The sequence below is a fragment of the Pollicipes pollicipes genome, unplaced genomic scaffold (assembly GCF_011947565.3).
Source record: "Pollicipes pollicipes isolate AB1234 unplaced genomic scaffold, Ppol_2.1 Scaffold_4002;HRSCAF=4701_pilon_pilon_pilon, whole genome shotgun sequence".
NCBI lineage: Eukaryota > Metazoa > Arthropoda > Thecostraca > Pollicipedomorpha > Pollicipedidae > Pollicipes > Pollicipes pollicipes.
The window spans coordinates 11,825,275-11,853,005 of NW_023596420.1; the positions used below are offsets into that span (position 1 = coordinate 11,825,275).

The 27,731-nt window shown below is 52.9% G+C and overlaps 1 protein-coding gene across 1 annotated transcript in view; it reads right to left on the reverse strand.

The window, feature by feature from the left end:
- The window catches only part of LOC119093263 (DNA replication complex GINS protein PSF1), a 142,921-nt gene that overhangs the window by 64,242 nt on the left and 50,948 nt on the right, over nucleotides 1-27,731 (reverse strand). The window contains exon 5 of the mRNA XM_037216188.1: nucleotides 24,788-24,878. Within this exon, the coding sequence (XP_037072083.1) occupies nucleotides 24,788-24,878 (91 nt within the window). The remainder of the gene's footprint in view (nucleotides 1-24,787; nucleotides 24,879-27,731) is intronic.

Here is a 27,731-nt window from a genome sequence, read left to right on the forward strand (position 1 = left end):
TGTTTAATAACTCCCGTGACTGTAAAGCGCGCAGACTCAGTCGGCCGCGAGCGAAGGTCCGTTAAAGTCGCCCCACAGTCGGGCCTCGCTTTACGTAAGCCAACAGAAGCCCATTCCTTATTACGGGCATGTCCATTATGTCCATGCCTTACTGCGTCGCGGCCCAAGAACCCTACTTCACTAGTCAGCCGGGAGGCAAAGTAAATGGGTTTCTTTACAAGCAAGTCGTTGGTGCTGACATAGTAAAGCCACGCAACGGTCCATGTGCTCTTGACGGTCTCGTACAGCCGTATCGTGTGTCAGGCAAATAGGCAGGTTTCGATTTCATGTGGATAGAGCGATCGATGATGACGTGTTCTGTCAACGAGCTCGACAAAAATGTTCATTCGAATAATATGCAAGCGCGCCTTTCCTGCGCGCTACGGGTCCCCTAAGGCTGAATCAGCTGATAGTACTTGTGCCCTTATCTGGAGATAAAGGCGTTCTCCATGGGCGTGTATCTATGACGTCACCCCAACAGGCGAAGCTCGGGGTAGTCAGCCATTGAGGAGCGGGGCTTAGAGCAGCCGGCGGCCCTCCGCCCACCGTCTGCCCCAGGTGCACGTGCACGCGAGCCGTTATGTAAGCCCGCTCGTATGGCCGGATCAAGGTCGGCACCGGGAGTCCCCGCTCATCGGCGTCAGCGTGAGCACGCCAGCGGCGGCCTCCGCAGGCGGGCCTGCCAGCCGCCGCTGCGCCCGACCAGTTCCGCAGGCGGGCCTGCCAGCCGCCGCCGCGCCCGACCAGTTCCGCAGGCGGGTCTGCCAGCCGCCGCCGCGCCCGACCAGTTCCGCAGGCGGGCCTGCCAGCCGCCGCCGTGCCCGACCAGTTCCGCAGGCGGGCCTGCCAGCCGCCGCCGCGCCCGACCAGTTCCGCAGGCGGGCCTGCCAGCCGCCGCCGCGCCCGAACAGTTCCGCAGGCGGGCCTGCCAGCCGCCGCCGCGCTCGACCAGTTCCGCCGACTCTGCCCATCACCGATGACATGTGTATCGCACTCCCAGGGATAATGGCCTCTGTCGAAGCGTGCTGGAATGGTGCGACTGCGAAACGGCCTAGTTGCAGTGGTGATGATTTGGGCTGCAGGGTGCGCCGACTACCCCGGTCATGTACCGCCCAGCCCACATGAAGTCTTACTTTGCAACACCAGCCACTGTGGCGAGCTCCTAGAATCGTGCTCCGTAGGTGACATACATTGTCGCGTTAAATTTTCAATGAATTATCTCCCTGACCTTCCCCGAGAAGCACTGAAACCAAGGCCGCCGATGAGTTATGACAGGAGGGAAAATGAGGGACGACCGCCCGCCGACCCCATCGCCGGCTGAAGCTTGTGCTCTGGAGTGGCGGCGGGGAGAACGAAGGCGATCGGAAGTTCCCGCAGCAGAGCGCGGCCGGTGGCTGTGATCGCAGGAGATAGACGGCCGCCAACCGTGGCTCGACTTCACGAAGCCACCGCGACCGGTAACCACGGGCCGCAGACGTGGTCCCTCAAGGGAGCTGCGGGACAGCACATGAGCTTCCCTCGGCAAACAGTCGGGCAGCGCGGCCCGCATTCAGGGAATCAGCCAACAGCGGGATGGTTGCTCAGGGAACCAGCCGGACAGCGGGGTGGTTGCTCAGGGAATCAGCCGGACAACAGGAGGGTTGCTCAGGGAATCAGCCGGACAGTGGGATGATTGCTCGGTGGGCCAGCCGGACAGCTGGGATGGTTGCTCAGGGAATCAGCCAGACAGTGGGGATGGTTGCTCGGGGAACCAGATGGACAGCGGGGATGGCTGCTCAGCGGCTCAGCAGGACAGCGGGATGGTTGCTCGGGAGACTGGCCAGACGGCGGGGCTAGCCCCTCAGAGGAACAAAAAAATTCATTTCGCCATTTTGTTGAGGTTCCCAGCACTTCGACTGCGCGGTTATGCAGCGCCCGATAAAACCCCACCCATCTGCATACATACTGTATCTCCTATAGCTCATCGTTGCCGGTCATTGTACCCCATCCGATCCCGCATAACCCATCGCTGTTCAGTTCACAACTAAGCCACTCTGTCCTGTGAGCAACGGTGCAAGTAATGATGAGTTCCGTGCTTTACGACTATCTGACCTTGGAGTGTCGGCACTGTCACGTAACTGTGCACACCATGACCGGCAGTGTGTAATCGCAACCATTTTTGCTTCGAAAGTGCGACGAAAAAATGCTACGTTTCAAATATGTCGTCGGTGTTACGTGCTCTCACGTAGTCGTCATACATCAGCATTTTTTTTCTGGAGGCTTGTCTGAAATTTACTTCAAAACCAGATGTTTGTCTGGCCTACACAGCCCAAGTAAATGCCCCACATAGCATGCATTCCTCGACGGGCATAAATGTGTGTCTATTGCAATATGGCCTGCCTTGATATTACGCAACACATTCACATTTCGCCATCTACCTGCAGGACATTGCGGTACAACCAATACTCAAAAGCTCCACACCATCGTCCGTTTGATCCAAGTGTGACAGACTGGCTGGCTGTACTCGTTCGCCTGCTTGACAGACTGCGGCTGGCCTCCGCCCATGTCAGGTCGGTTAGACTTTGCAGCCGTTCTGCAGGTCCATCCGCTCCGCTTCAGGGACTTGCGCTGTCTTTGAGGGTGAGATGTTCTCGGGAGTTCTGTCGGTGACATGCCTCTCACTGCGGCTGGCTCTCCGCGCAAAACCGCCCGATGAGCGATTGAGGTTGTCACGAACACGTCAAGGACTGCCGTGCCTTCAGACTTACCCTTTTTTGTCAGCGGCTGAAACGATGTGTCTCGAGTACGCGAGCTGAAGCTGGAGATGTCACGCTGGGACAGGGATGTCGTCTAAATCACCACGCATCTGCAGCTCATCGTCTTCGCAAAACACACAGAAGCTGCTGCGAATGGGAAGGTGTGCTGAAGTCTGCGTCCGCCAGATGCGTGAAAGCCGCGGCGATACGCGGACCGAGCTCCATCATGGGCTTGCGATAGAGAGCTCGTTTGGCAGCTGTTGTAGCCGAGACACAGCTGGGTAGCGTGAGCTGAGCTCCATCATGGGCTTGCGATAGAGAGCTCGTTTGGCAGCTGTTGTAGCCGAGACACAGCTGGGTAGCGTGAGCTGAGCTCCATCATGGGCTTGCGATAGAGGGCTCGCTTGGCAGCTGTTGTAGCCGAGACACAGTTGGGTAGCGTGAGCTGAGCTCCATCATGGGCTTGCGATAGAGGGCTCGCTTGGCAGCTGTTAAAGCCGGGACACAGTTGGGTAGCGAGAGATGAGCTCCATTATAGGCTTGCGACAGCGGACTCGTCTGGCAGCTGTTGTAGCCGAGACGCAGTTGGGTAGCGTGAGATGAGCCGCCCCAGATGAACCTTGAATGGAACAGGTGTATCACCCACTGATCGATCAGAACTAATTCACAGTTGCACCTGTGTGCCCGGGGCAATTATCCACGTCGTCACCTTGTCGGGGATCCACCACTCTGAGGAATCACATGGCTTCGTGTTCGCGAGGAATGGAGTGGAGTCGGCTGCAGCAGTGATGAAGCACCGCAGATGAGATGCTGATGAGAGGATAATGATGAAACGATGGCGCAGATGAGAGACACCTTCCCTACAATACCCAATCTGAGTGTGATGGCTACGTCTCCAGCGTGCACAACTGGAAGAGGGCCGCGAGAGCTTAATGCCGTCGGCGGCGAGTTCGCGGCAGCCCCACACGCCTCCTGCAGACGGTGTCGGCAGCCCCACACGCCTCCTGCAGACGGTGTCGGCAGCCCCACACGCCTCCCGCAGACGGTGTCGGCAGCCCCACACGCCTCCCGCAGACGGTGTCGGCAGCCCCACACGCCTCCTGCAGATGGTGTCGGCGGCCCCACACGCCTCCTGCAGATGGTGTCGGCGGCCCCACACGCCTCCTGCAGATGGTGTCGGCGGCCCCACACGCCTCCTGCAGACGGTGTTGCGACACAGAACCAATCTCAGCGGGAAGCATGCCGTGGTCAGGCATCCCGAGCACTTCCGCAATATCCTCACAGGCGGCCGGTGTCGTCCCCAGACCGTACCGCCGCACCACTTACGCCACCCGGGAGGAAATGGCAGCCGCTTTTTCCTTCAGAATCTTATCGACGAACCTGCAGGAAGTGCGGTTGCATGCCTTCCTGCAGGCGATCAGGCCATGCTGCCAACGTCATCACATCTGGACAAAAATGCGGTGGTGCGATGCTTTAGAATATTACATTTGCCATAACGTATAGCACAGCCAGCCTGTACGTGTACGTGTACGTGTACGTGTGCGTGTACGGGTGCGTGGCGTGTGCGTGTGCGTGTGCGTGTGCGCGCGCGCGTGCGTGCGTGCGTGCGTGCGTGCGTGCGTGCGTGCGTGCGTGCGTGCGTGCGTGCGTGCGTGCGTGCGTGGGTGCGTGCGTGCGTGCGTGCGTGCGTCGGATGGATGGATGGATGGGTGTATGTATGTATGTATGTATGTATGTATGCGTATGTCTGTGTATGTGTGTTTAACACGCCACACATTCCACCCTGAAGAATGCCGCCGCCCAGCAACTATGCATCGGCCTCGAACATGTGTGCCGATACGAAATGACAGGTAGGTACAAATGCAACACCTGGAACCTATGAAACAATAACGCTTCACATGGTGCGTGGTGTGTGATTTTCGCATAAGTGATTCGGCACTGTCGCGATTCGCATTCAGCGCAACTGTATATCCTAGGGCTTGTAAATGGCATCCACTGATAACCGCAGCAAGTTTACAAGCCAGAATGATGTGCAGAGTGAAAGTTGGTTAATCTGTGGTGTTTGTCCGCCGTTTTTAACGTTAACCTAAGTACAGACTTAAAGGAGAAACAAGCCATATCAAGCCCTTTAAAATGCATCGTCCTGTGTGGGTGGTAGTAGCTGTTCCAAATGTAGAGAGGCGGCCCGATCCGCTACTGAGGCAGCTCTGCAATGCAGCGGTGCTGGCTGGCCGGCCTGCCCTCTGCCGCGGCATCTCTGCGCTGCAGCGCTGCTGGCTGGCCGGCCTCCCTCCTGCTGCGGCAGCTCTGCACTGCAGCGCTGCTGGCTGGCCGGCCTGCCCTCTGCCGCGGCAGCTCCGCACTGCAGCGGTGCTGGCTGGCCGGCCTGCCCTCTGCCGCGGCAGCTCTGCGCTGCAGCGCTGTTGGTTGGCCGGCCTCCCCCCTGCTGCGGCAGCTCTGCACTGCAGCGGTGCTGGCTGGCCGGCCTGCCCTCTGCCGCAGCAGCTCTGCGCTGCGCCGCTGTTGGCTGGCCAGCCTCCCCCTGCTGCGGCAGCTCTGCACTGCAGCGGTGCTGGCTGGCCGGCCTACCCTCTGCCGCGGCAGCTCTGCGCTGCAGCGCTTTTGGCTGGCCGGCCTCCCCCTGCTGCGGCAGCTCTGCACTGCAGCGGTGCTGGCTGGCCGGCCTGCCCTCTGCCGCGGCAGCTCTGCGCTGCAGCGCTGCTGGCTGGCCGGCCTCCCTCCTGCTGCGGCAGCTCCGCGCTGCAGCGGTGCTGGCTGGCCGGCCTGCCCGATCAGCCGGCAAGGCCGCCCCGTGTCGCCGACACTCCGGCGTCCGACGCCATGAGCCGGCGACCGGGTACGTCCAGGAAATCCCAGCGTCGTCCTCGCGGTGTCGTCCGGCGCCGACGAGCGGCGCCTGTCGCGGCGCAGCTGCGCCTGTCGTGGCGCCGTCGCAGCCGCAGGATTGGCCCCAGAACCGGCCACCGGGAAGCCGAGAGGATCGAAAACACCCGGACGACCGACTGAGAGAGCAGGCCGGCGGCTGACGCAAGATCAGATATTGAAGTGTTTTGATGCGCGACTTGGAAACGTGCGTCAGTGTCGGAGTGGCGACAACAGGCAGGCAATTTTAAACGAAGGTTTGGTACTTCATTAAGGGCAGAATGAAGAACTTACGATCAAACGACATCTATGCATCAGCAATATCCCAAAAGTAATCATAATCTTCATCATGTACTTCTTTGCTCTGTGGCACGATAGTTCATACAGCAACAATGCAATAGCATATGAAAGAATTCACGAATAAAAAGGATCGGTGTCTAAGCTAGCGCGAACTGTAACAACCAGCCCCAATTACCTAAACCTGTCAAGACCGCCGCGTCGGTGTAAGGCCTGTCTGCCTGTCCACCGTTAGTCGCACCAAAATCCATCGTCACCGTCACAAGACAGCATAAAGCCAGGAAAGCGCGGCAAACCCAGGCATCTCCTGGCGCGGCCGTGTCACGGGCCGCGCGCGTGACGGCCGCGTGGGTCATCGCCGCCGACCTGAGGCGGGATTCCCTCGCGCTGTGGTTGTTAGCCCGCTATCGCCGCCGTTATCGCCCGACCAGGCAGCGCGCCACTCGAAGCCTGCCGCCGTCGAAGTACGGCAAACCACTCGCGCCCACTACCGAGTGCCTCGCGTCGCTCGAGCCCGGCCGCCGCCAGAGGACCGGACCGGCCAGGACTGGCCCACTCGGCAGGCGGCGGAATGCTCCCAGAACGGCGCCCCCGCCGGCGCCGCTGGCGGCCCACGCGTCCGCCAAGGTACGGCGAATCGGTGACGCGGGCCGCGGAACGCTCGGCCGCGGCCGGGCCGGCGCGGTCACCGTGCTCGGTATCGGCAGCCACAGGGGGCTCCCGCCGCGGCCGACAGCGCCGAGCACGCGGCCGGGGCCGCGCCAGGTGGGAGCGCCCCGCACGCCGGTGGTGCAGGCGGCGGAGGGAGTCGGTGGGCTCGGGGGGACGAGAGCAGCACCGACCGGGCGGCGGCTGTCGCGCTGCTGCGCCGCCCATGTGGCGCCACCCATCACTGATGCACCGGTGCGGCGGCGCACGGCCGGGCTTAGGGAGCGCGGGGATGGCCTAGGAGATTCTTGCGGCGATTATTCGGCAGCCCTTGGACGTGAAGAATTCTTAAATGCGACCTCAGAGCCACGCGTCTGGAATCCGCGCAGAAAGACCCAGCTGATGACAGAGATGAGTTATACTTTCAGACCATACATCAGACATACGGCGTTCGAGCTAAACGCCTGCGGTGTTACTTGATGTTACCCGGGGCGCCGAATGCCCGGCATAACTTCACGGCTTCAAGCCCAAACCTTCGTGAATCCTCAGCAGCTAAAATGTCGCCACTTTTGCAAGCGTCCTCAGGCGATACCGCTACGAACTGATCACTGCCTGAGTGAAGACACGCATTGCACGTCGTTGCTACAGGACCCTTACAACACCAAAACAGGGCAGAGTTACTCAAACGTGAAAAGACATCGGGCGTCTCTGGATGGGGGTCTACAGAACCCCTCGTGATCATCCCACGAACCACGGTCTCTGCGATATTCCTTGAAGGAACTGTTCCACAATGATATGGGGTTTTGAACTGCAACAGCCATCTTGAAGATCATTCGATGCAGTTCACAGCCTTGCTCATCTTATGACATAAGCTCCCCCAGTTTCTAAGCTAAACGACCGCGAAGATGTGCGGACTACTTTGGGGGAACTATTTCAATGTCACCCTGGCATTTGTGACGCCATAATGTCATTCAAATCCTGCGATTCCATTGGCCATGCGGCACTCGACCAAGAAAAAAAAAATTGTTGAGTCGTTCAAGTCTGGTGCTCGTTAGCTCGATTTACAGATGTTACGGCCATCAATGGGCTCCCAATCAGTGTTGTGCGAGGTACGTGACGTAATAAAAAATGACATATTGAGGAGCATATTCACCCAGCAGTGAAATTTGTGCTGTCTAGAGCAGCATTTTCCACTAAAAAGTACACCAATCGTTTTGAGAGCTTAGTTTATCAGTATCATGCTTGCTTCAGTATCTTCAAATGTGAAACATTCCCTTTAATAGTGCAACACTATAAATTGTTACCATCACTCTTCAAATAGGTCTGGCACACCGACGTTCCTCATATGAAGGCAATCGCCACGCGTGACCAACCAACAGCCAGAAATCGGCTGCGTCAGACTGATTGCGCAACCACGTGACTGGGTTTCCGGGCCGCCGTGGCGTTCCGGAAGCGGGGCTTTCGGGCCGCGCGGCTATCAGTTCCTGAAAGTTTTGAGCCCCGCGCCGACCACGCGGTAACTGCGATTGGCCGTAAGTGAACACGACGCATTCCCTGACCGGTGGCAAAGGCTCTGACTCGGCTCCAAGTCGGTACCTTGAGTACCTGGGTGCGAGCAGTGCGTCAGCTGATGCATCGCGGTCCGAGAGACTGAAGACAGCCGCGGAACTCCAGCGGCCCCGGCGGCTTGGCTGAGCCAGAGACTGAGGACAGTGACACTCCCGCGGCCCCGGCGGCTTGGCTGATCCAGGGACTGAGGGCAGTGACACTCCAGCGGCCCGGCGGCTTGGCTGAGCCAGAGACTGAGGACAGTGACACTCCCGCGGCCCCGGCGGCTTGGCTGAGCCAGAGACTGAGGACAGCGACACTCCAGCGGCCCCGGTGGCTTGGCTGAGCCAGACTGAGGACAGTGACACTCCAGCGGCCCCGGCGGCTTGGCTGAGCAGGAGACTGAGGACAGTGACACTCCAGCAGCCCCGGCGGCTTGGCTGAGCAGGAGACTGAGGAGTGACACTCCAGCGGCCCCGGCGGATTGGCTGAGCCAGAGACTGAGGACAGTGACACTGCAGCGGCCCCGGCGGATTGGCTAAGCCGGAGACTGAGGGCAGTGACACTCCAGCGGCCCCGGCGGATTGGCTGAGCAAGACGGCGGGGTGTCGAGCTTAACTCGAATCACAAGTCAGCTGCACTCATCAGATTCGGAACCACAGTTAGAAAGACTCGCGGCGTTTAACACTCGAAACAACTGAGCATGTTGGCCGCTACATGACCGCGCAGTCGAAGAGCCTGAAAGCCCCAGTAACTGTCAAGCTCGTATGCGTCAGGACCATGACGAGTCAACAACCGGACTGGGCGACAGATCCCGAAATCCCGAATCGAGTCCTCAAAAAGATGTAATGCAAAGGTATGGCCACGTTCAATCGAGGACCTCAAAGAAGAACATATGAACCAGAGTGCCAGCTTGTTAGATTTAAGGTGAATAATTTGTTGCCAGGTTGTTTATATTCGTGGCTTCACTGCTGGTAAAAGCTTGTCACAAGAAAAAGATACGTCTGACTTCAGTTCTTGCGCACAAAAGGCTAATCCTTGCCACTATTTGCGATGACGCTGCTCAAGGGTTTACCATTTCCAGGGACTTCATCCGACTTCACCGCTGACTCTCCCAGCGGACTGCCCCCCCCCCCCCCCCCCCTCTCTCTTCCAGGGGTGTGGACGTTGCGGTCAATTGTAGTCGTAAAGCATGATAAATTGGCTAAAACCAGGAGTCAACAAGAATAGCACGGCATTGTCGATTCAGGTGTCACAACTGATGAAGCACATTACGTGCATGGGGAAAACAACGGGGCGATTACCACCTGATGGGATGTTTGCACCGGGGTGTGAACACAGGCGGTACTATTACATTCGGACTTCGCGGCTTTGTGTGCGGACTACATGATGAAGACTTCAACCGACCATACGAAGAAAAGTCATCAGGAATACGACGAGCACAAGACTTCGAAAACAAAATCCGAGGAGAGAAAACCCCGGCACGCTGACACGCACCCGTCGCGAGGAGCGACATCACTTCCATATCACGGCCGCCTTCCATGGGGCCGTGACCGGTCGCGAGGCGGTTCTCGCGCGCTCGGCCGTGGGACTGCGCCGTTTGCTCGGCGTGGGATCGAGCCGCTTGGTCGGCCGTCGGTACTGCGCCGTTTGCTCGGCGCGGGACTGAGCCGTAGCTCGGCCGTGGGACTGCGCCGTTTGCTCGGCGTGGGATCGAGCCGCTTGGTCGGCCGTCGGTACTGCGCTGTTTGCTCGGCGCGGGACTGAGCCGTAGCTCGGCCGTGGGACCGCGCCGTTTGCTCGTCGTGGGATCGAGCCGCTTGGTCGGCCGTCGGTACTGCGCCGTTTGCTCGGCGCGGGACTGAGCCGTAGCTTGGCCGTCGGCCCGGCACCGCGCGCTCCGCTGACCGCCGGGGGAAGCACAGGCGACTGCTTATCGGTCCCGGCTCAGCCACTGGCCAGGCCAACGACGCACGGAGCTGTGACGAAGGCCACGTCTGCGCCACACGTCCGTGCTGATCCGGTCAGCGGGCCGCAGTGGCGTGGCCGGCCACCCTAGACATCCCCGGCTCTGGTTCGGTCACTGGCGCGGGGGCCTGAGCGACGGATGACACACTGCGGGTGGCAAATACTGTCGACTTGACTCCCGCTTGGCCGGATTTGTTCCTGAATTATTGTTTGTGTGTTCGCTTAAGAGTGGCCCGAACATGAACAAGACTCGTTCATTTCAGACTCGTTCAGTCCAATCGGCGAAACACCAGGGTTGATTCATGATGATGATAATGATGATATTGGGGCTTAGGGACGCGCCGACGGTCCAGGTCATTTTGCGCCCAAACCGAAGTCAACTATTTACCGGGGCGTGCGTACAGCGGAAAATCCTACAGCCAATAGGGAACAGAGAGGCTGGTCCGTGTGAAGGATATTCGAGTCATCGCCTATGCCTGCGTTAAGTTCAGTGCTCCAGCAGGTCGTCCAAAATGACGTATGTGCTGTTCGGCACAATGGGGACACAAAAGTAATGTGTGGCGCACAGCAGGGACGAGCTAGTGTGAACATATAGATCGGTTATCCCCGTAAACCAGAAACCCATGAGTCGCATATGCCTGCCCAACATGCAAATTACACAGGGTCAACTGCTCTTGCCTCACCCCCGGCGAGCACGACTACCACACCGTTCTACCACAGTGGCTTCACCGCCCTCAGCTTGCTACTCGTCATCGCGTCCCACAGAAATTGAAAACGGTGGTATGTGCCCGGCTGGCGCCCTGGCATCGAGGATACAGGATACAGGATAGTTCAGGTGGCTTTGTTTGCAGAAAAGCCTTTCCGGCTCACTGCATTATTCCCTACAATCCTCGAGGAAAATGACCATGCAGACGATCCTGAGCCGCCAAATTACCTAAGTGGTCAGCGCACCCTAGCATTCCAATCATCATCTCTGGAAGCATCCGGACGTTAGCGTGACTGCTGACGCGAGCCTGACTGCTGACTGCTGACGCGAGCTGCCTTCCGAGGACGGCCCTTCCGAAACTCCCGGCGTCGGCTGCGGTCTTCGCCCGGGTCATTCCGTCCAGCACCGTCCGCTGAAGTCCCGCGTGTGGCCGGTGTTCCAGGAACCCGTCCGCGCCGCTCCGGCTTCCCGCGGGGCTGTGCATCGCCACGTGACAACGACATCCAGCTCAGCAACCGACCCACTGCCCTGGCCCACGACATGGCGCATGCCACGCCAGTCCACAGTGGAGACGCGACTTTCTGAACCGCCAGCTCCCTTATTCAGCCCGCCCGGAGCCCGCCGGCTCTGGGCCGCCGGACGTGTGAGCCGAGGTTGCGGGCTGAAGCGGGTTCAACATTTCTTCTACATTTTTGCAGGAATGCACTGAACAGATACTAAAGCCTTACTTGGATGAAAAAAATGCTGACAAAAAAGACGGTAAAAGTTGTGCAGGCTAAAAAAATACAAACTGTTAAGGCCGGCACTAAGCAATGTGGCTTGCTTACAACTGCTCATTGCAGGTGGGGGGGGGGGGGGGGGGGCATATATGGGCCCCTGTGCTAGTCTGTACTGTCCTGTCCAGGTCAGTTCTTTGCACTTGTGATGCAAGACTGCTTCAAAAATAACTTCACACAAGCTTAGTTCGGGAGGCGATTTTAAATGAAACCATGGAAAGACAAGCATGACAAATACATCAGTGGTAAAGCGCACTTGTTATGACGGTGATGGCTGAGTGGAGGTAAAAACAGCATTAATGGCAGAGTACACAAGACCCACGATACCCTGACAACAACCATGATGGTCAGGTGCAACACGGTACAGACTTTATTCGCATCCTGTGAGAATACAGATCAGTGAACATGAATTATCAAAAAATCATGCGATCACAAATGGATACCGCACCAAAATGGCAGCGGGAAATTCAATGAAAAAGCGCAGATTATGAAATGAAAATCTAATGGCAAGGCAGTTGCAGTCTTCGCGCGAGTGCTGCTCGCAAACAAGTGTCTGACGTCCCCAAAAATCCAAGGATCCTATCCCAGGATCCCATTAACACACAAGCCTACGGCAGCCTGGAACCAGCCTGAGGATCCATGCGCATGTCCTGCCTGTCGGCGTTAACTGCGGAATGCGCGGGATCTGCGGGGTGTGGAACTGGGTTTGCACTCAAAGCATTGACCTGTGTCCATTTCAACGGAACTCGCACATTTGAAGATATTGGAGCAAGCATTGGATATAATGAAATAAGCTCACTTATAACTATTGGCAAACTTTTTGATTGAAAATGGTGCTTGACAGCACAATCTCTCAATTGAGTAAAAATGCTCCCTAACGCTGTCACTGCCTCGTCAAAGCACTTTGCACAGTATTGATAGAGAACCAATTGACGACGGTCATGTCTGGGAATCGTCCTTACGTATGCGAGATACGAACGACTCGATAATTATATATTTCTTGATCATGCCGTCAGGGATGCCTTCGTGATCTTCGAGTAGCCCGCACGAGATGGTCCTGCACACCTTCGCGGGGGCGCAGCTCTAGCGGGGTCCAGCTCTTACGAAGGGCAGGACCGTGAACTGCACCGATTCATCCTCAAGGCTATTTCAGTTCAAAGCCCCATACAAATGTGAAACACTCCCTTTGAGCGATGTAGCCCATTTTGTAACAATGCTGGCAGGTGCGTTTGTAAGTGATTTTCAGCGATTTCAGCCATGTAAACCTCACTTGTGTATATTTGGCCAGCATTATGTATTACTGCATTACCACTGCACGAGTTATATAACGGCACAATAAAACCACACATTTGCATCACGAAAATCGCCAAGAAATATTCAGCGTCCATTGCAGGTCGCCGAAGACGTCCTGAAGTGCAGTGGAATAAATAATTTTCAGTGACGCCATCCAGTGGCTCGCAGAGTGTATATATAAAGAGTGTATATATAAAGCTTGGTGACTTGCCCCGCACGTACGACCCTGCGTAGTATAAGGGAGATGCCAAGCATGGGCTTTGCAGTAAGTCCGATTTTCATACGTTCCGTAAGGGGCAGTGACGTCACTGGTGCCCCGACATCGATGCGGCGCAGCCGCTAGCCGTGGGCCGTAATGCCGCGGGGCGGCCAGAACATCACAAATCATCGTACAGACAATTCACAAACTGTGAGCAGGAGGTGCATAAGACCAGCCGGCAGATCAGGTTGAATTTAATGGCGAATATGATAACGTGCTTTGCAAGCCTATGCCACTAACCATTAGGAAGAATGCAAAGGCATGATAAGTTTAAACATACAGCTCAGAAACAAGGTCTAGGTCTTGTTAAGGGCAGGGCCGTGGAGTATACTGATTGTTCTGCAAAACTTCTATCTCATTTCAAAAACCCATACAACTGTTAAGCGAGTATCAAGTCAAACAGACGTTTGACTAAGACCCGCGGGCTAATGTCAGATCAGCATGGTAACACAGCGGGCTTTTGCTGGCCAGATCCCTACCTAACCCGGGCGGCTTGGGCTGCGGGCTGAAGATTTGGAGACGGGTTGTGCCTTCTGGCGGTTGGGCCGCGCGGCCGGCCGGCGACGGCCCGCCGGGGACTTCCCCGGCGGCCACGCAGGAGAGGCGATCGGCACTTTCGCCAGGCGGCGGCCGTGACCGCCGCGGTGGACGCCGCGCCGAGAACGACCGGTACAAACCGGTTCCCAACCGGCGGCGACGAGCAATGGGAAGAATCGCCTCAGCAAAGGTGCCGCAGATATCGAAATGTTCTAGTCAGAGCACCACGGGAGCCCCATGTCAGCGGATAAGTGACGAAAACAGCCAAAACTAAAAATCGAAAGTGGCCGTATAAGCTGTAATTTTGCACAAAAATATTGACTCTTCACACGCTGGCAATGACTCGACTGGATGATTGGCCATGGGAAACCGTCTACCATGGTCACTTTACGCCCAAACGACAACGATGACAATGCGGATAGCGGCCAATGTTAACTTTTTACAATGTCTACGGCTTGAACATATGCGTGCGATAGTGATGACGAGGCCTCCGCAAAAAAGCGAAGGTCGCGTTGGGAAAATCCGATACCATCGTTAAAGGAAAGGCTGTGCACTGCCAAGCAAAACATATGTTAACGACTCAGTGGTCAATAACATTCTGATTGTATGCAACTCGCATGAACCTCGGACCGCATATTTCGCATTCCAAATTTCGATGATGCCCGCAGTACGACTTTCTGTAGGGAAGAGAAAGCCTAGCATCTTGTCTCGGCGAGCACACACTTTTCTTCTTCTGTTTTGGTTCTTCATTTTTGTGAACGGGTGCTTTCCCTCAAATTTGTTTTGCGCTTGCTCCCGAAGTGTCCCCAGAGCTAACATGTGCCGCAACAGAAGGCATACACATTTCCTAGTGACCCAAGCCGTTTGACTTCATTATTTGCATGCGGCATGGCACCCAACAGGATGGAAGGGTACAAGCCTTTTTAAAGCAGCTTCCCACCGTGCATCAACATTCTATGTATTGCATGACATACCAAGTACGCACTCAGCGGGCGGTTGTTAGTTCAACTGTCCAAACTACTGAGCCTATGAGCAAGGCATTGCACGCGTAAATGATGACACCATTGTTGTTTTTACTTTCGCGATGATTCACAAGCCAGTCTCAAGGGCTCATAACTCCAGATAAAGCCTGCGTAGCACTAAAACACCGAACGCTTTCAGCGTGGTACTGACGCCCGACTGACGAACAGACGGTGAGCTGGTCAGATGGTCTCGGGTCGAGCGATCGGTCGCCACCTGGGTGCGCTGTACGTCCGCGTCCGGCCCAGCCTGTGTGGCGGGGTGAGAGGGCTGGGCCAGACCAGCCCTGCCTCGGCCGTCAGATGACGGACGGGTCACAGCGCTCTCCGTGTCCGACGGCTTGCGACGCTCCGCTTCCGGCGCCTTCCGACGCTCGGCTTCCCACGGCTTCCGACGCTCGGCTACCACCGGCTTCGGATTCTCGGCTTCCGACAGCTTCCGACTGCTCGTCTTCCAACGGTTTCCGACGGCTTCCGACGCTCGGCTTCCCACGGCTTCCGACGCTCGGCCTCCAACGGCTTCCGACAGCTTCCGGCGGCTTCCGACGCTCGGCTCCGCTCGCCAAGCGTTGCTGCCAACGGGAAGCTGCGTTCGTTCCGCGCTCACCGCCGGAAATCCAGAGACCTCGACCCGACACTATGTGAAAAGCGTGCGAAACGGCGGAAGGGCATACTGCATATACCGGCACGACTGATGGATGGCGCCAACACAGCTGCGTAGGGAAACAATGGGAAGAACTGGGAGAGTTTGCCCTTGGCGACACCGGACCATCCAATGTCGTAAATCGGGCCGAGCATGAAATTGTGCGACTAAGCTATGCCCATTGCCAAATGACCTCAGTAGCTGTGATCGTATTCCGCTATCCCTCCGGACAAGTGACCGACCTGCGTAATAGAATAAAGTCGTTACACAGATGCCAAAAGTGGAGCCAGTGAGACCAAACGCGTCCGGGATCCGTTGCCGCCAGCTTCCGTCCGTGCATTGCAAATTATACCTTGGATGCAAATTGAACAGGCGGAGGTCTAAATGACGTGGCACTCGCGCGTCCATCCACAGTTCATTTGTTTGCAGGCTAAAATGGCGAGCTATGACCCTGGTCACGGTCGGCAATTTTTATCGAGGACGTCGATGACTTCACAAATCTTTACAATTTGTGCGATCGCGACCGACGTATGGCGAAAATACACAAGCAATGGGATGGCATTGATAACATAAATCAGCCTACACGCCTGTTTGGTTCAAACGGCCATACAGGTGTGCATCCTTCCGGCTTCTCGGTTTGAGCTAGGGCGTTTTGTATCCCTGGCTGGATTCGGACACGGCGGCGTTGGCCTGCCGGCGAACCGCAGGCTACTTGGGTCGCGCTGCTTGCAGATCCGTTAGTGACCTGCGGCTGACACATTCGCCCACACCAGGCAATCGGCTTCACGGCTTAATCTGCTGTCGTTTCCCAGATCTGCCATCAATCCTCAGAACACCACAAACCGGGCGGGTGCGTGGTCTGAGCAGAACGCATGAGCGCCCGCGCACGTCGGACCACACGTTTGTCCATGCCATCGTCCGTTGTCTTCTCCCTTAGACTGAGTGTTGTCTTCTCCCTCAGACTGCGTGTTGTCTTATCCCTCAGGCTGCGTGCGGCCTTCTCCCTCAGACTACGAAGTATCGCGTTGTTGCGACGCTGGGTGGTCAAGCCCTGGACACGGCTTCGACTTCGCAATTTCACAAGATAACCTTTCCATGTTAATCCAGTGGGAGAGTTGGAATTGAATGCGAGACAACACCATGATATAGTAGTAGAATAAGTTGAACAATTTAGTTGTACAATCGTATAATTTACATTGCACAATCTCAAAGACTTTTAATTCTTGACGGTGAAAATCGCACAACCCTGCGAGCAGCGGTTAGCAAAGGTATTAACTTCCAGGAATGGGCGCAAAATGACCCCAGAAGTCGGCGCACCCTAAAACCCCAATTATCATCATCACTTCTAGGAAGTGCCGAGCTGGACTGGACTGGACTGGACTGGACTGGACTAGACTAGACTAGACTAGACTAGACTAGACTAGACTAGACTAGACCAGACCAGACCAGACCAGACCAGACTAGACTGGTCTGGACTGGTCTGGTCTGGCCTGACCTGGCCTGGCCTGGTCTGGTCTGGTCTGGTCTGGTCTGGTCTGGTCTGGTCTGGACTGTGCTGTGCTGTGCTGTGCTGACCCCAAATTGATCTAATATCCTGGTTCCAGTAAGGCTCGATCAGCCCTACATCCTATACAGATAATCCGGCAATTAAAGGGAGTATTCTACCTTTGGGTATATTTCAAAAACATACTATGGTGAAACCCCAGGACCAGCTACGTCTAAAAGCAGCACTGGGGAGTACCAATGCAATACCATCAAGACATAACACAAAGATTAATTAGTATCGAGTCTAAATTACGCTGTCATCGTTTCGCCACAACACCACATTTCTGTCATCCCTGGTAGTCCCAGAGTGTGGCCCGAGTCCGCGACACCTACAGCTGTCGTGACTGCCGTCGTCATGACAACCATCACGAAGACAGAATCTGCTGATGGTGGTCGTCAACTGCTACGGATTAGAGGTATCTTTTTTGCGCTGTTTTTGCCCAAACGTTGTGGGCCCACGGGCCTAGAAGTGACACCTCTACTAGTATGAATGACGTCAATGCAACTGAACAACATTTGTGATCGGCACAGCAGAAAGCAAAGGTCAGTTACCGAGAAGTGCATCGGCTGAAGTTTGAACCATTGCGTCACTATACACCATGTGATACACTTGTTTTCTAAAGCCAAAGTGCGCTTCGAAGAGAGAAGCTGTGCTTAACGCCAATGGGGATGACAAAGAAAAGGCTTCGTTGAATTCGTGGACTAAGACTCATGTTTGTGTATATTTCCCCTGAATAAAGTGTGCCCGGATTTTGTAGCATTTATTATCCAAGCATTTCAATGAATTCATGTTTTGCACGTATAACAGAACATACACGTTGGAAACGCAAGGTCAATGAAAAGTATTACGTTCATAGTGGTGGGCAGGGAGTCCAATAAGATTTCTCCCGTTGGAGCGGGTACTTCAAACCAAAATTCTAGGCTATTCAGAAATATTTTGAGAAAATTGGTATTGCTGATCAAACCGGACACGCCTGATCTAACAATAAGTGGAAATAAAAAAGCGACATACCCCCTACACAACCGCGCTCCAGCAAATAACAGCCACGTGGCATGGATGTGATCATTAAAAAAACCACCTGGGCAATGGAAGGTCAGAATGCAGGCCTGGCGGGACGTCGTGATTCACGCGGAAAAAGCACGGCCTCGGCAACGGTGTTCGTATACTGGGCAGTGAAAGCACGCGAGCTGCGAGGTCTTTCCACACTTCTCGTGGCCAGGCCCGCCTGCCCGAGACCACAGCGGCGGCGGCGCACATTGCCCTCCGGTACAGCCAGGGCGGCCGGTCGCCGGACCCTGCCCCAACAGCGCGTGCGCCGGCGGACCCCGGACTCGGGCGCCACCCGGCGCCGGCCGGCCCCGAGACATTGAATCATGCGGCTGGCGCCTGAATCAGGGCGGCGAGAGGCGGTTACAGGAACGAGTGGGTCCTCCCCACTGGTCGAGCTCGTTCTCGGCGCTCGCCGCAGCAGAGTCCGGCGTGCGGACCCCTGACTCACCCGACCGCAGCCGGCGACCCGCGTGGGACGCTGCGGTGGCCGCCCCCGGGTTCAGGGGTCGAGGCGCTGACTCGGCCGACGGCCGGTCAACAATCGTGCCGTGGCACGGGTCTTCTCTTGGGAGCGGCACTCGCACGTGCGACCTGGACTCGCACTCGCACTCGCACCTGCGACCTGGACTCGCACTCGCACTCGCACGCACGGGACCTGTTAGGGGTCATCCCCTTTTTCTGCCGTATGCATATATCCTTATTAGTCCCAAAATGCAGCTCTCCTTCTTTGCATGCATCAAATTCGTTACTATTTCATACCCGAGACCAGTAAGCCCCTAACGCAAGCTCACGTTTTCCCCCACATCATGTAATGCCTTTAGTTTGGGGCGGGTCGCTGCTTCTCATCCCGGCCTCCATGCAAAGGCAGCACCTCACATCTATCACCTCTACCATCTCAGTGAAAAACGGACGGGTGTTTGTGGCCAGGGTCATGTCGGGTGCGAGGGTCGAGATCGTGCGCCAGCCCTGGAGGCGCTGGGCTGGCGCGGCGTGGCTGACCTGGTCACCTTTCGCGACTACCCAGCTTACAGCTCATTAACTGGGGTGCAGGTAGTGTAGTGGTTAACGCGTCTGCGTTAACCACTACACTACCATATAGCATCAGCAGCTGACTGCGTCGTAAAGCCCCAATGACACACATACGCACGCACACGCACGCACGCACGCACGCACGCACGCACGCACGCACGCACGCACGCACGCACGCACGCACGCACGCACGCACGCACGCACAGCACGCACGCACCACGCACACACACGCACGCACGCACACACACACACACACACACACACACACACACACACACACACACACACACACACACACACACACACACACACACACACACACACACACACACACACACACACACACCTGCTCTAACCATGCCGTCCCCAGCTCTAACCACACCGTCCCCAGCTCCAACCATGCCGTCCCCTGTTCCGACGGAAGGGTTCCTCTAGGCGTGGCCAATGACAGAGCCCAGCGCTGGGTGTCCTACATGATGATCAGCGCGGCGACCCCGCGAAGCCTCGGTCAAAGCGCGCTCGTCGACAAAGAGTCTCATAACTGCATTTTCAATATCAACGTCATCATGCAATGGGTGGGTATCAGCTTTATCATGCAATGGTCAAATCCGCGTCGTGAGTTACGTTTTGCCGTCATTGAGCCTGAGTGTGTATTTACAAGTATTGAAATGCATGCTTATTGCACAAGCTTTTCGTGGGATTGCATGAATGCCTGAGGGAGAGGACGGGAGCTCCCAACTCTCTCGAAAAAAGGTTGTCTGGGGAACGACTTTCGCGATGTGAGAATTCGCTGACCGTGTCAACGGTCCAAATGAATGTGTTAAGCCCGAGAGTCAAGGGCGGGTTAAATGGAGTAACGCAATCTGGGCACCTGGCTACGGGCTTTGCCACGTGACATGCTGACAGTAAAAACCAATGGCAACCGATCTCGAGTCACACACTAAATGGGAAATGGCGACTTTTCCAGGTCGCAGGCGCCGTCTATTCCACTAGTATCTAACACCGCCGCGATGCAGCATTCCACTGGGATCACAAGACGTGCTGTTCTAACTTTTAACCCAGGACCGGGGAGGCCGTGCAGCAGCATTGTGCGGCACGTTAAGACCGCCGCATTCCTGTCTGGTGAAAGGGCGGCTGCAAGATTATCTGTTGACTTGGCCGGCACGATCCATGTGGTAGGTTCAGAATACACGCAACAAGCTATGATTAGCAAGCATTCTGACCCCAAAGCCAACCATGCAAACCATTCGGAATACATTTGTTTTAAAAACTCGCCCATATGCGGGAATGCTCTGCGACACTCCTGTAATATTACATTGCTGACATCTGCTCGTAATAGCATCGTAAGGAGTGTGCCCCATGTATCCATGGCTGTCAATGCCCACATGAATGGGGTACATACGTTCAGCCAAATACTCGACGCCTGTTCGATTACAGTATGGCGGCCCGATTACGGTCATCGACTACTCCGCTGCCAGGGCGCTGATTCGGCGGGCATTGCGTCAGCCGGGACATGTACGTACAAGGTGCATGCGCATCAGATCAGGCAGTCACCCTGACAGGCGCACGAGCAGTTAAAGGGAGCGTTCCACACTTATATGGGGCTTTGAACTGAAATAGCCATCTAAAAGACCGTTCGGTGCTCTCCACAACCCACCCTTCTGAAGACCTAAGCCCTTCTAGTCTCTGAGCTGCATGCCCGCGAAAATGGGAGAATATAGATGGGAGAGAGCATTTCAAACTCACTTTGATATTTATGCCGTCATAATAACGTCGTTCATATTCTGCCATCCCATAAGCCATGCGGCGATCAGGGCCAAGAAAAATATAATGATCGAGACGTTCATATCAGGCGTCTGTGGCCGCGACTTCCAGATATATCGGCCGTCAATTGACTCTCAATCGATGTTATGCAAGGCACGATGACGAAATCAAACAATGACGCATTGAGGAGCATATTTACTAAATAAAGAATTGTGCTGTCTTAAGCAGTATTTTCCACTTAAAAAATGTGCCAATAGTTTTAAGTGGGCTTGCGTCATCTATCTGATGCCTCTTTCAACATCTTCAAACGCGAAGTATTCCCTTCAGGACATACGAAACCAGTTAGTTAGAATCGCTTTTGAACTAGGGTAGGAGTGAAAATTACATTGCAAAAAGACCGTGCGGAAGTGGAGAACTTAATCAACAAAAGTTGAAACTTATGAGTAAGTGAGAAATCCTCCAGCACACGAGATACATCTCAAGCTGGCATGAAAGTAATATCATAAACATGACAAGACCGTATTTGTTTTTCAACATCTTAGGTCATTACAGCAAAACCGAATACATCCAAGAAAAATTAAGTTCATAATAGTGTGATGAGTATCAAAAACTACGTAACGCCAGTGTTCTGATGTTGCACTTTGCACTTCCTCTCCACAGCACTTTTCAACATAAATCTGAGCGAAGGAATTCAATGACAAAAACAACAAAAAATTCAACAACCATAAAAATTCCAAAAAAAAAACTTTGACTCACGCACATCAACACCTAAACAAAAGAAACACGGCAGAGAGACCTCTGGCTTCTGTTAAGATGGGTCAGGAAATACAAATACTTAGTCACTGTTTCTTGAAAACAGCAATGCTTATCTCCATGGACGTAATCTAATTGAATCTAACCGAAAGAGCCCTTACCTCATCTCATCCTGTCCAACCTATTTGTACCATAGCAGCATTTGTGAGTCACTGACTCTTGCAAAATTGCTACTACCACTTGTCATGCAATTAACCAACCTAACCTAACTTAGGGCAGGCAACCTGTTGAACATCATCTCAATTCACCTCACCTATTTCTTGACAGCAGTTGTGATAAAATTATGATAAGCTTGTTTTTGGCTGGTTCCAACTTGTTACTTGGTTCAATCATTTTGTGTTAGCTTGTTGACACCAGACAAAGTCGACAACATACAAATCAAAACCCCTCAAATTCCTTTGAACGACTTATTCCGTTGTTCATTGGTGTTTTCGGGCGCGTCGACTGCAATGGTCATTTTGCGCCCCTAACGACTTATTCTGATCATCATGGTAAGCCTCTGTCAAGGGCAATAATCGGTACGCTCAACAAAACAATGTTTCTCCTCAAAACTTAGCATAACTTATGGATGGCCACAAAACCAGTTTTGCTGTTCGTCTTTTCAGCTGCATTGAAGGCATCCATTGGGTTTCGTTATTTGTATTTAATGAGTTTCAGTTTGGGATGTTGTCTTTACCTTTTAAATGGCATGGTCTAACTATTTGCTAAACACCAGGATCTGCCTCATATTGTGATTCCTAGCAGCTTAGTGTTCCTGTGTTGAAAATCTCGTGCATGTCTAAAGCATAGTCAGTTGCACGTCAGCAAACCATGACAACTATGGACAACATCTTGTTGAAGCCGACATGAGGGACCAGTTCAACAAATTTGAGGTAAATAATCAAGAGCATGCAACAAAATAGTTGAATTACACGTCTTGTGGCAAAATAATTTGTCTTACAAGGGCAACTCCATGGATTACAACAGAGAATGGCTAAATCTGGTTACAAATCATGTGTTGAAAGCAGGTAGGGTTACCAATTAGTTGCTTCACTGGAGAAATTTCCTTGCTTTTTAAGGACAGACTCCTTACTGTTCCCCCACACAAAAAGTCTGTCTTTCGCGTGGTTTGCTGACAGATGGGGTCATTCAACCCACCCACAAAACATAAATATCCATCATGCCCACCAACCTGCAAGACTAAAATGCGAAATAACTAGGAGGTCTGCATAAGTAAATGGATTCGAAGGGCAGCATTTCGCTACCAATACTTCTGTGATGGCTGCGCCAGGTTTGTCTCAAAGCTATGTGCGAGAGGGTAATATAATGTGATGAGGCAGTGAAGTTTAAATGGCTTAGATTTATCATTATTTAGCTCCAGGAAGCAAAAACAAAAAAACCGGCTAACTTGGAGTTTTATTGGACATAAACGGCACTAAACCTGGTTGCCTTGCCTCAAACTGTATCCTTCATTCCCTATGAAATGTTCACACTTGGTGCATATCACACATGTTTGGGCGGCTGGCGAATTAATCCAATTCAGATATGAGATATCTGCAAGTTTGCAGTTGGATCATTCTTCACAGAAATTAGTTAACATTTTAAGCCATAGATGGTATCTGTAAAGATAATCTGAAGGGAAGGAGAAATTAAGACCACACTCGTGTGAGACCATGAAAAACAAAAGTCAATGAATAAATCTAAACACTTATAGCTTTCGTCTAATTCTGTAATCACCCTATTTGACTAAAAATTGTGAAAATTAGTGCTCAAATTGTGGTATTCGGCTTTTATATTTCATTTAGAAGGTATTCTTGAATTTTTCTCTTCTACATTTCGGGAGTGGTGCAATTTAGTGGTCAAATTTATTTTCGTAGAAGAAATACGTGTAGTAAAATTATCTATCGGCTTTGCTAGTGTTTGCATCAGGCTTTGTCTTGTTAGTGTGACGTTTCGTGATGCGACCTCAAAAGTTGGGGACGCGTGAAAACCTTGCATTTGGCACACATATTTAGATTGTCATGCATTTTGTAAACAAACCAAACTTAATACATGGAGGCGGCTGGATGAGACAGGATATAGTCATAGGTGTCCAGCTTCTGTGAAGCCTTGCTAATGCTTGATGGTTTCAAGTGAGCTCGGTTTTGGATGACATCTTAAAACCTCTAAAAGGGAAATATGGGTCTGGCATATGTGGTTAGACAATATCAGGTGAGAGTGAAAAGTTCATATAAAATATGGGGAAAAGGAGTGAAAAATTCCTCCTCATAGGGTGTTGCTCTACACCCAAAGTCGGCAATTCCAGGACACTGTCCGAAACCCGACACCTAGGACCAGAACCGACAGCTAGCACCACCGTGCTGCCGACGGGCGAAGTCCGAGGTTAACGGCGGCGGCAGCGGCGCGACAATGCCCCTACCGAGCCGCGCAGCGTCCGGAGACGTCCCTCCAAAGCACAGAAAATACCCTGCACCTGATTGCAAAGAACAGATTTCACGTGAATGTGGTCTCCATGGATCGGGGCAATCGTGCCATTTTTCGTACTTGCATGGTCCAGATTGATCAATTACCATACCATTATATCATAATCCATGTCCTTAAATTGCGGCGTTCACGTGGATGCATCATAAGATTGCATGCCGCTGAAAATACGCACAAAGTAATGCTTTATGTGCTGATTTAGGTCCACCCGAACCTCCACTGTGTTGCCGCATACTCTCCATGTGAATCTTCAAAATCGGCCACCGAGTAGACGACACATTTAAAGCAAAAGCAGGTACCGGTACCGTGCCGGAGCCACCCAAGGTGCGTGGGTGAATACGACTTGGTATGTTCAGCCCTAAAGCTGAACAAAGACAAATATAAAGCGTGTTAAATCACAATGCGACTGCTCAGATGTTACCACTTCGTTTTCGAATGCCCCAGCATCGTCACGCCAGAGCAGACTTCAGACCAATATTTTCCCTTTCATACATCCAGCCTCTCTCAACGAACATCTAGGTTAACCCCTCCGCGGCGCAAACCGAATAGTGGACACTTGGCGCGAAATTGCATACCAATTCTCCCCCCCCCCCCCCCAGAAGCAAATAAAATAACGTAAAAATGCCGAAAACAAGGCGCCATGACAGGCTGCGTGCTCGTTTGGCGGTCACAATTAACCCAAGGCCAATAGGCGAGGAGAGCGGCTCATGATCGGTGCTACAGCTTTTGCTCCCCTTGCCTACGGGCCAGCACGAGAGGGCGGGGGCGACTCACCTCGGCTTCCGACAGGTTCTGTTTCACGTCCGGCGGCAGCACGCTGCCGAAGCTCCAGCGCAGTGCTCCGATGCTTCGCAGCCGGTGGTACCTGCAGCGTAGAGGCACGTGACACTCAACTGCGCCAGAGCGTGTACCAGTGCGTTGGTGCCGATGGCGGCCATTCTTGCGTCCAAGTTTTTTAGACGCGGTGCGTGTTGTGGTCAGACATCTGTCTGGTTCCCAAAATTTATTCCTGGGAACCGGTTCCTGGTTCCCGAACCATGAAGAACCCATGAACCAGTCTGGTATTAGACCGGGGGATCCAGCAAGAACCAGGATCCAGCATCATGTTAAGTTGGAAGATCCAGCATGGCAATAAGCCAAAACATCCAGCAAGAACCAAGATCCAGTCTGATCCCAAATGAACGAGAACCAGCAAGAACCAAGATCCAGATTATCTCGGGTCCGTACTGTCCAGCCTCGGGTCCGTACTGGCCAGCTGGGGTCCGTACTGCCCGGAAAGAGTCCGCACTGTCCAGTCCGGGTCCGTACTGCCCACACAGAGTCCGTTCTGTCCCGGGGGATCCAAAGTCTAGTGTAAAATATGGCAGCAACGGTGTACATTTCACGACTAGCCACACGGCTTCCATGTTAAAATGTTCGTCTCCAGGCCCGCGGCTTTCTAAATCTTAAACATATACATGCATACAAATTTCATAGAAATGGAACTGGAACAATTGTCTTTCGACTTCCGGGATCAAAAGTGTGCGCCCTGACACTCATTTTCAAGCTATCAGGCAAAGCGTAGACCCGTGCACGCGCCGCGATGTCCAGGCGTGGGATCGAATCCCGCTGCCGCTAGCTCTTTTCAGCAGAGTTGGGATGGAACACGGAGTGAATACGGTCACCAACTGGCGATTGAACTATTGAGTGCAATAGTACTCTGGTTATCTGTATGCTATATATATATATATATATATATATATATATATATATAAAACCCATAGATATATAAAAATAAGCACATTATGTATACACTGAAGATGCAGCTGCTGTGCTGTGAAACGTCCCGCGAGTTATTACAAGAAATACACATGCTATATTTTCATATCTATAAACCATACTTGACAGGTGTTGTGCAGCCGTCGGGCTACACGCAACAGCCTATGGCTGGGTGCATAGCATTATTGTACCTGAAGCATGGAACCTATCGCGACGGTAGCCGTCCAAAGCTGGCCGTCCAACGCGGCCAGAGGTAGGACCAGGCACTGTGTTAGGTTCGTAAGTTGTGATGCTGGCGGCCACTGTTGTGCGGGGCCGGCAATGCCGCCTCAGGACCAGCGCAGCAACGATAGCATAGCAACATTGCGAGCACCGCTGATTGGGAAGCAGCTGTGCTTAAAAGCAGGACGGTCAACATGTTAACGATAAGTGCCATGAAGGCGAGCTGGTACTGCACAGTGGCCCTGATGTGGCAAAATTCATAAAGCTTCTTTGATTGATCTTGAAGAGCTTAAACACCTGAGACCTACAGCCTAAATCACCATGCTCCCTAAAACCATCTGCAGGAAGGGTTTTTCGGCATGAGGAGAATACAAACATTTTATCACTGGCTACACAGAATAACTAAACCTGAAAAGCTAGCTTTCGCATTACAAAACCTGCACAACAAATATTTGGACCCTTCATATCAGGACACAAATTTTGATATTCCTTACCAAGCCTCGTAATTGATAACTTTAATCCCATCCATTGATCTCAGAGTAGGAAAGGTACACTAAAGCAGCTGGAGTGGAATGGGCAGCTTAGACAGATTTAGAAGGTGCAGCAGTATCTGAAACATATCCAGCATTGGCTCAAGGCAATAAGAGCGCTCAATGGACATTAGATTGCCCCAAACCATGTCCCAGCTATGCGCATTCTATATAAATGCAACATGTTGTAGTGATAAAATATTTCCGCACCATCTTGCACTCAAAATTTGGTCATATCGTTACAAGAAAATTGAGCTGGTGTAAATTACGCAATGATGTTGTGTAACAAATGCAATGCTGGGTATTTGGTTACAGCTGAACATTCAGAATACTGTAATATTTGACATAAAACATCAGTTTCTATAAATGTCACAAATCTGAGATCCTCCCTTTCAAAAGCAGCCATTCAATGATGGCAAAATTATTTTGATAGCCCTGTATCCTACGTGACCTCATTATTTCAGCATAGGAATAAGCATAAATCACAAAGATGACTTATTGTGCTGACCAATTTCAGATACAACACAGGCCACTACACCCTTCAACTAAATCAACTACACCATTTGCTGATTACGCTGGATACATTCACAAAGCACAGGTTACTGTTCAATACCACGTTTATGCTGCATGGAGCAATTGCATTTGGTAATGATGGCCTTCTCCAATAATGTTGAAATGCACTAACAAAAAGTTTGCTTGCCTACTTATATTGTTGCTAGAATATTACAAAAAAGAAAAAAAGTTAACGTCACTATCGCACCATGACCACCTGCTTTGGTCATCATTTGATGACACTGACTGGACTTTTGACGGCACAGTCCATCAATAAGTTACACACATTGATGCTCCTGATCTGGAAAGAACGTGACTTACAATTTCACGTAAGCTAAATTATGCCAGAAAACTTTTTTTGACATCAGGCGACCTACTCTTAACAGTCCAGGCTAACCGCTCCTTTGGTTAAATGTCATCACAGGTATGTGCACAACATTACACCATACCAAACAATTTAACTATTAATGGTTGGTCATAACTACTAGGTTGGTCGGTTTCGTGGATTGTAACACCTCTGTGGACGAAGGTAATCATTGTATATGTTAAATATCCAGATGCCAATCAAACAATCTCAGCATGCATGTATTTAAAAATAACAAGATCCTTAGCTCCAACGTAAGTATACCTGAGCACACCTTGACCAATCACTTCGC